The sequence below is a fragment of the Hipposideros armiger genome, unplaced genomic scaffold (assembly GCF_001890085.2).
Source record: "Hipposideros armiger isolate ML-2016 unplaced genomic scaffold, ASM189008v1 scaffold_319, whole genome shotgun sequence".
Classification (NCBI taxonomy): domain Eukaryota; kingdom Metazoa; phylum Chordata; class Mammalia; order Chiroptera; family Hipposideridae; genus Hipposideros; species Hipposideros armiger.
In genome coordinates, this window is record NW_017731669.1 from 496,187 (window position 1) to 505,699 (window position 9,513).

The 9,513-nt window shown below is 35.4% G+C and overlaps 1 protein-coding gene across 1 annotated transcript in view; it reads left to right on the top strand.

The window, feature by feature from the left end:
* BMPR1A (bone morphogenetic protein receptor type 1A) overlaps positions 1–6,406 on the top strand; it is a 154,894-nt gene extending 148,488 nt beyond the window's left edge. The window contains exons 11-13 of the mRNA XM_019660476.1: positions 778–953; positions 2,068–2,198; positions 2,284–6,406. Of these exons, the coding sequence (XP_019516021.1) occupies positions 778–953; positions 2,068–2,198; positions 2,284–2,409 (433 nt within the window). The 3' untranslated portion in view covers positions 2,410–6,406. The remainder of the gene's footprint in view (positions 1–777; positions 954–2,067; positions 2,199–2,283) is intronic.
* Positions 6,407–9,513: the final 3,107 nt, after the last annotated feature.

The window sequence follows — 9,513 nt, forward strand, 5'->3', positions numbered from 1 at the left end:
GATAAAAGTGCTAGGCCTTAATAAAATAAGCATTTAAAAAATTAAATCTTTCCCCTGGTGTTCTAATCCTGTTTCTTTTTTAAAAATCAATGTAGTGTTTATTAGCTTAAATACTCATCAGATGCCATACAAGAAAATATTAAATATATTAATCTGTGCTTCAGAGTAGTTTCCAGAACCTGCCAGAACCAGGGGCTTATGCAACAAAGCATTCACGTCTTTAAACTCTAAAATTTACTCCAAAAATTGAAAAAATAATAAACATCATTTATTACTGATTGTTAGTATGATCATGTAAACATTACCCATAACAGAACTAAGTTGGTTGGACCCATAAAGAAGAAAAATGTAATCTTGTAATTATCACATGAGAATCGTGAAAGCAAATGATTCCTCTTGATTAAGATGACTGCTCTAGGCCCTGCTGGGAATAGTAAATAATATATGGCATATATTCAAAGCGCACATTACTTTTCTAAATGCGAAAGATACTAAATTTTAACATACATTTGTCCCCAATGATTTCTGATGAAGGAATGTAGAGATTTTAGATAGATAGATAGGTAGATATTTGTGTGTGTGTGTGTATATAATATATAATATATATTATATGTAATATATGTATTTTATATATATAGTATATATTATATATAATATAGAGAGAGAGAGAAAGAAAGAGAGAGGCTGAGACTTGACTTTTACAAAATAAACAAAAATGGAAGATAAACTGTTTTGTTCTTGACCATCAACATGGATGTTATCTGTCTTCTGTTTCAGTGATACAAACGAAGTTGATGTACCCTTGAATACCAGGGTTGGCACAAAACGCTACATGGCTCCAGAAGTGCTAGATGAAAGCCTGAATAAAAACCATTTCCAGCCCTACATAATGGCAGACATCTATAGCTTTGGCCTAATCATTTGGGAAATGGCTCGTCGTTGTATCACAGGAGGTAGGTAGGAGTTAAGGGAGTGTGTTTCTGGTTGTTTGTATCCACATCATTAAAAAAGCTAACAGCTCCTGTTACATAATTTTAGATGTCATGTATGTCAGGGGTCCCCGAGACCACTCCAGGCTCTGATTTCACTAGGCCTCACAGGACTCAGCATATAGTTGTCCTCGCTGCTAACATTTATGATAGCGAAAGGATACACAGCAAAATCAACAAGGGGAAAATGTACGTGAGGCAAAGTTCAGAGGAAATTAGACACAAGTTTTCAAATCCTCTCCCAGTGGAGTCACACAGGATGCACTTCATTTCTCCAACTTGTGACAAAGTGTGAAACACTGCCATCCAGGGGTATTATTAGAGACTCAGTTCCCAAAAGTTTTATTGAGGCTGGGCACATGGGCCCCCTCTGCCTAGCGTGCACCAAAATCCCAAACTCTCAGAAGGAAAGCTGGTGTCAACATTAACCATACTGTTTGCACAAATATTCTAGGCACAGTGAGCCAATAGTATCACTTAGAAAAAGTTTATATCAGTGTAGAAAACTGTTTACCAGACAAGTTCCCAGACACCAGCCAAGGGCCAGCCTGGCAAGCAGGCCTTTTTAAGGATAGCAGTCTCTTTTAAGGAAAGGTGTTGGGTTGTCAGAAAAGTCATGAAGTGTTTTTCTATGTTTTTCGTTGCAAAAATGTGTCATGACTTTTCCGACAACCCAGTGTTATCTCTTTTCTATATATCATGTTGTCTTTCTACTACAGAACAAAACAAAAAAAAAAAAAAACTACATCCATTAATAGGAACAGTTGTGTACATATGTAAATAATTACATTAAATTTTAGAGTGAGTGAGCATTTCACCTTGTTTTTTTTGTTGTTGTTTTTTAAGGATATTGGTATGTCCGCAGCTGTGATGGGGATCCTGATGGACGTAGGGGAAATAATTAGACATAAAAAGGAGAACATACATTTACTATTAAAAGTGAATCATCTATTCTATAATTTTTTTTCTTCTCTATGTGAGAATCAGTTTTAATTCCTTAGTTCAGTAAGCTGAATAGACTGATATATTTTGTCTGGCCACCATTATTGTGCCCACTGTGTTTTCTTACTCCCCACAGGGATAGTAGAAGAGTACCAGTTGCCGTATTACAACATGGTGCCCAATGATCCATCCTATGAAGATATGCGTGAGGTTGTGTGTGTCAAACGTTTGCGGCCAATTGTGTCTAATCGATGGAACAGTGATGAAGTAAGTGGAACTCAGTCCCGAGGAAGTGTTTGGTGAGTGTTGCCAAAGGTATTCTCCTGCTCACGACATTGTCTTTACTTTTCAGTGTCTACGAGCAGTTTTGAAGCTAATGTCAGAATGCTGGGCCCACAATCCAGCCTCCAGACTTACAGCTCTGAGAATCAAGAAGACACTTGCCAAAATGGTTGAATCCCAAGATGTAAAGATTTGACAATTAAGCAATCGTGAGGAGAAATTCTAGACTGCAAGAACTGTTTTCACCCAAGGAATGGGTGGAATTAGAGTAGAATAAGGATAGCTTGGTTCTCAGACTCTTTCCTCACTACACCTTCACAGGCTGCTAATATTAAACCTTTCAGTACTCTGTAGAACATAAGCTGGGAACTTCTAAACACGTCATTCTTTGTATATGGACAGCTTTATTTTAAATGTGGTTTTTGATGCCTTTTTTTTTTTATTGGGTTTTTATGAACTTCATCAAGACTTCAATCCTGATAAATAAGCCTCCAGTCAAACTCTGGGTACTGAATTACCTGTTCATAAAATAGTGCTTTCTGTGAAAGCCTTAAGAAGATAAATGAATTCAGCAGAGATGGAGAAACATACACTTGCCTTCTACCTGAAAAATTTTAATCTATTTGTATTCTACATTTGTAAACAGCCTATGGATTATGATCTGTTTGGAATAGTGCTTAGTTTATAATAGTTTATCATACCTTGGTAATGGTGTGTGTGTGCACGCAAACACGCCAGGATTCCTCTGCTGCCATTTGAATTAGAAGAAAATAATTTATGAATGCACAGAAAGATATTAGTGGCTGTTGGTTTTGTACTTTAAAAATGCATGATCTGACCAAGATTTGCCAATCACGTAAAGCCATTTACCTTGCAGGTGAGCTAGCTTCTCCACCAACTTTATTTATAGCATAAAAGTTGATATTAAAAGCCAAAAGTTTAAAGTGCCCGTAAATTTGGACTGTTTTCCTCCCACCACCATCTTTTTTTTTTCTTTTGGTAATTACTATTTTGTCATGAAAAGCATTCTGTCCAAAGTTGGAACTTCCTATGCCATGAACCTTGTAAAGAAAACACTTCTTATTGAAGTTAATTACTAATTACTGCATTCGATAGCAATGTTAAGTGCCTATAACCATGTTCTGTATTCTTTATTCTCAGTAACTTTTAAAAGGGAAGTTATTTATATTTTGTGTGTAATATGCTTTATTTGCAAAACACTTGCTCCTTTGACATCATTTTATATATGTACATACATTCATACTGTAGAAACTAGCTCACATGTACCTCACATCCCATCCTTAAGGGGAAAAAAAGGATCGTCAGAAGAAAATGTTGTAAAGTACAACTACATATGAATTTTCAGAACTAATGCATTCAAAGCAGGATATCAAACCTAGAACTTTGTTAACTTAAGGCATAGACTTTCATTAAGATACTGTCATCTCAATTTTCCTTTAGGAACAGATCCTCTAATTAGAAATTTCTATTTCAGAGCTGATACAAATTTATCAACAACTGTTTTAGACATTCAAATTACTTGAGATTTTTTATTTTATGATTTCTGTTCCATAACTTGTGAAGACAAGAGTCAGGCACAAAAGTTCAGTATCTAGTCAGTACCTCTATCTATACTGTATAGCTGTTATTCAGGAAAGTTCTACATATTTTATGCATGTCTTGTTATCCCAAGGAATATTTCTGATTTATTTAAACCTGTCATACTTCTGTAATGCCTTTTAAACATTAATATCTTATTCTGAACAAACAACTCATGGGTGCATAAAGTGAAACAATTTTCTTCGAATATAACATAAATGAGATTATTATATCATATCACATGATCAAAACACTTTAAAGGGGAGGAATCAGAGCCTGTCCATTTATTACCAAAAATTTGATTGGCACGTAAGGATGAAACTTACATATTTGTCTGTACATCAAATTTCACCAATTTGAAACTTGTTTTAACAGTTTTAACTAAGTTTAATAATTTTCATCTAACATAATTCCAGTTTGAAATGTTCAAGTAAATTTACATGTTGCTAGTACCCAATAACTTGCTCTTTCAGAATGTTTTGATTATCTCTATACTGAGATTTATAGATATTTTTATCTAAGTTGCCATGTGATTTAAGAATACTTATGAGCTTTGATTTACTTAGTCTAAGGTTAACCTTGATTTATTTTTTTATTTGATAAACTATAAATCTTAAATCATTTGTCATCTTAATAAAAAAATATCTAAGGAAAGGCAAGCTCTGTTCTTAGGAATGTCAAAGTAATAAGTGGAAGCAAAACATTACAGATAGTATATAAGTATAAGACCACTGTAATGATTTTGTAATATCAAGAATTAATGTTAGAGACTTGTTAAATAAAAATATTTTCTAGTATAACATGTTATTTAAAAAGCAAATGATGCCATATTTGAAATCCTAACATCTGAAAAAACTTGCATGAAACTTATTTTCTCCTCTCCTTCTTACTATTACTCTTAAATTTCTCAGTTCATACAGTAAGTGAAATATTTAAAGAGGAAGAGGAAGTATCATATAGTACCATAGCTAATAATTTGTAAAACCCTACAAGCCATGATTTGGTCTCAACAATTTTCGCATCTTAAAAACGTGTCGCTTCTGTCTGTCATCCCTTTAAATAATTAAAACATAAAAACAAACAAAAAACCAAAGCTACCTGAATGTAACAAAAACTAACTTTCAAAGAAAATTCTTCTTATGAATTCTCTTTATCCTGGTAAATATCTCTAGAATTACAAGCATGTTCAGATTGGCTTCAACACTTTTACTCTAAGCTTGCCCTGTGCTTTCTTTCTGAGCAAGCTTCTAAAGCCTATAATTTGAATCTAATTTCTGTAGAAAAAGCTATTTCAATTAACATGTTGCCTTTTCAATGTCCAGATATATTTCTAAACTTAGAAAGTGACCTATAGTTTTTGAAAATTGTTTTCCTAAAATGTGCCAGATTTATTATTCACTCAAAAAAATAGTACCTTTTATCCAGATTTTTTGCTTCTGTTTAAAACAAAAATGCAATACAATTTTTAAAGAATCATGCATCTCTAACTTGGCCCAAGATCAAATTTGATATTGAATAGTTTATTTCAGGGAAAATTTTATAAATTAAATAACTTACATTTCTTGTCATACATATTGCTTTGCAATGTTTCTAATATCTAAAATAATTTCAACAGCAGAAATACTAATTGATTATTTTTTTAAAAGATTGTTGCAGCTCTTGTACTGTGTGTAAGAGTGATAATATTTATTATTTGCTTGGGTCAGATGTTAAAATAGCAGTGTAGCAGTTCATCTTCTTGTCTCAGTGCTGTTACAAGTGTTACAGTGAAAATTGCAGACAGCTGACATGTTCGTAAAAACCAAATTAAATCTAGGGCAGCATCAAATGAAGTCACATGTAATGATCATCCCATAAGGAGAGTATGTGAATACTGCTTTTGCAAAGGATTAAATATATTGTAATTTTAGCTTGTGCTCTGTACTATGCTTTCAGTGGAATTATTTAAGCCCTTTTAGTGACTGTTGTCCTTCCCCGTTTAAAAACTAAAATGTAGTATATATTGTATAAAATGAAAATACCATTATAGTTTAATTAGGGAAGTTGTACATAGACATTGAAAGAAGGGTTAAAAACCAAGCAGTTTTATTATGCAATTGTAAAACACCAAAAGTATAGATTCATCTTTGGTATGTAACACACTAAATGTATTTTGTACAGCATCTGGTTTAAAAGGTGCCTTATTAAGTTTACCATTAATTGCTTTATTCTATATATAGATTACATCCAATGTATCATTTTTAAGTAAATAACCTTATTTTAGTACACTTTAGTAATGTGTTTTGTGATACTCTACTTGGACTGTACAGTATGTCAGAAGTCACACGTGCCTGGTGAGATTTTACAACAGATAAGTTAGTGTACATACATATGCCCCTGAGATGTGCATTTCAGCTCCCAGAAACCCAGTACGGAGCGCGGAGCAGGTAAGTGAAGGTGCAACCATACACTCTTTCCTTTGTGTAGATAGAGAACACATAACCTATTGTAGTAAAGATTGTTTTTCTTTACAAAAAGAAACCCAAAAAAGAAACATTTTTTCTAGTTCTAAAAATATGTACTTACTGCAGAAATTTCGGAAAACAGGAAAGAATTAAAAAATCAAATAAAACCATTCAAAATTCTTTTGTCAGATGTTACCACTATTTACATGTGAATGTTTCTTTTTCAGTCTTTTTTCTGCTGCCTATATTTTTACAATATTAAGATCTTAGTATGTCATTATATATCCATTGAAAACATTTTTTTTTAAATTGACTACTCCATCAAGCAGATGGAATAATTTATTTTTTTCTCTATTGAATACGTGGGTTAATTTCCATTGTTTCGGAATATATAACCAATGCATTGAACATCATTATATATAAATCTTTGTATATTTTCCTAGGTTACCTTTTGGAAAATGGGCCTAGTGGGTATGAACTTTTAAAAGATTCTTTATTTAAGATGGAAAAAAAAATCTAAGATTTTAAAGAAATATTGCCATATTGCTGCCCAGAGGACTTCTCTTTTACACTCCCACTAGCAATGTAAGACAGTGCTCATCTCACAACGTGGGCAGGTAATTTCTTCCAAGTTTGTTTCTGTTTCTGTTGCCATAGTGCCTGGTCTCTTGTCTTGTAACTGGCTTCTTTTATTTAGAGAAGTTAGTGGTGTTCCTGCTGCAACAAATGCCTTCTTAAAAGCTTAAGTTTTAGGGAAGTCAAGGTAACTTCCTTCTGCTCTGCAGCCATAACCTTTTTCCCTCCTGCACTTGGTCTCACCACCTGTCAGAACTGTTTTCAGTTGTCTGTAAATTCATTCAGTCAGGGTGCCTACTGATGCCTTTTCCTAGACACCATAGAACATCTAGGACTAGTTGATGTCTCCCCAAAAATGCATGCTTGAAGATAGCCTATGACAGAGTCCTAAAGGGAATCTCAATTTAGTGTCAGGGTGAGGCAGATTTTTTTAAAGATTTTTATTAAAATATAGCTAACATATATTAGTTGCAGGTGTACACCATAGTTATTCAACGTTTATATACCTAAAGAAGTGATCACCGTGATAAGTTCAGCAACCATCAGACACCATACCATGCTAGCACAATATTATTCACCATATTCCCTATGCTGCACATTACACCCCCATGACTTATTTGTTTTCTACCTGGAAATTTGGACCTCTTATACCCCTTCACCGCCCCCCCCCTTTTTTTAATGTTTCAATTACAGTTGACATTTAACATTATATTTCAGGTGTAAAGCATAGAAGCATAGTGGTTAGACATTTACATAATTTAAGAAATGATCCCCCTAACTAGTACCCACCTGGCACTTTACATAGTTGTTATGTTATCGACTATATTCCCTATGTTTTACGTTACATCCCCATGACTATTTTGTATCTCTTAACCCCTTCACCTTTTCCACCCTGCCTCCCAACCCCCCTCCCATCCATCACTCTGATAGATCTAGTACCCATCTGACACCATACATAGTTATTACAACAATATTATTGGCTCTATTCCTTATGCTATACCCTACATCCCCATGACTACTTTGCAATAACCAATTTGTACTTCTTAATCCCTTCCCCTAATCCCCCAACCCCCTCCCATCTGGCAACCATCAAAATGTTCTCTGTATCTGAGTTTGTTTCTGTTTTGTTTGTTTATTTTGTTTTTTAGATTCCACATACAAGCAAAATCACATTGCATCTGTCTTTTCTTGTCTGATGTACTTCACTTAGCACAATACATCCAGGTCTATCCATGCTGCTGCAGATGGCAAGAACACATTCCTTCCCATGGCCGAGCAGTATTCCACTGTATATATGTACCACCTACTCTTTATCCATTCTTTCATCAACTGACACTCAGGCTGCCTCCACATCTTGGCTATTGTAAACAGTGCTGCAGTGAACATATGGATGCACATGTCTCCTCGAAGTAGCATTTTAGGTTTCTTCAGATAAATACCCAGAAGTGGGATTACTGGGTCCTTTGTTGTCTCTTGTTATATAGCTTTTGTTTTGGTCTATTTTGTCTGGTATAAGTATTGCTACTCCAGCTTTTGTTTGTTTGTTTACATTTTCATGAAATATCTTTTTCCCGTCCTTTTACTTTCAGTCGGTGTGTGTTTTTTTACCTGAAGTGAGCCTCTTGTACACAGCATATATAAGGGTCTTGTTTTTTTGTTTTTTTTTTAAGATTTTATTGGGGAATTGGGGGACGGGAACAGTGTTGGGGAATGAGGGAGGGGACCAGCCAAGTTGTTCTTCAATCTTCGTTGTGGAGGGCGCCAGTTGCCATCTGGCTTCCCGTCGGCTGCTCGCAACCTCTTAAGCTCAAGGTGCTGTGTTCAGTCTTAGTTGCGAGTGGGCATAGCCACCATCCCATGTGGGAGTCAAACCAGCAGCCATGTTAAGAGCGCATGTTCTACCCACTGAGCCATCCGGGCAGCAGCTCAGCTCAAGGTGCCGAGTTCAGTCTTAGTTGCAGGTGGGCATAGCCACCATCGAACAGGCAATCCTGTTGTTACACCTACTGAGCCATCCTGCCACCTGTTGGCAGCTCAGTGACAGCTCAGCTCGGGCGCAGCGTCACTGGCCCATGTGGGAATTGAACTGGCTGCCCTGTTGCTCAGAGCTCGTGCTCTTAAGCCAACTCTTAACCAACTGAGCCACTCGGCCAGCCCAAGGGTCTTGTTTTCTTATCCATTCAGCCACCCTATCTTTTGACTGGAGAATTTAATCCATTTACATTGAAAGTAATTGTTAGATATGTAGTTATTGCTATTTTATTACTCATTTTTAAAAATCTTTTTTCCTCTTAAATTTTTCTGCGATTCCTTGTAATACTGGTTTGGTGTAAGTGAACTCCTTTAGCTTTTCCTTGACTGGGAAGCTCTTTATCTATCCTTTGATTCTAAATGATAGCTTTGCTGGGTAGAGTAATTTTGGTTGGAGGTCCTGGCTTTTCATCACTTTGAATGTTTCATGCCAATCCTTTCTGACCTGCACAATTCCTGTTCAGAAATCAGCTGATAGTTTTATGGAAGTTCCCTTGTAGGTAACTTACTTCTTTTCTCTTGCTGCTTTTAACATTCTCTCGTTGTCTTTAACCTTGGGCATTTTAATTGTGCTGTGTCTTGGTGTGGGCCTGTATGGGTTCATCTTGTTTGGGACTCTGCACTTCCTGGGCCTGTATGTCTATTTCCTT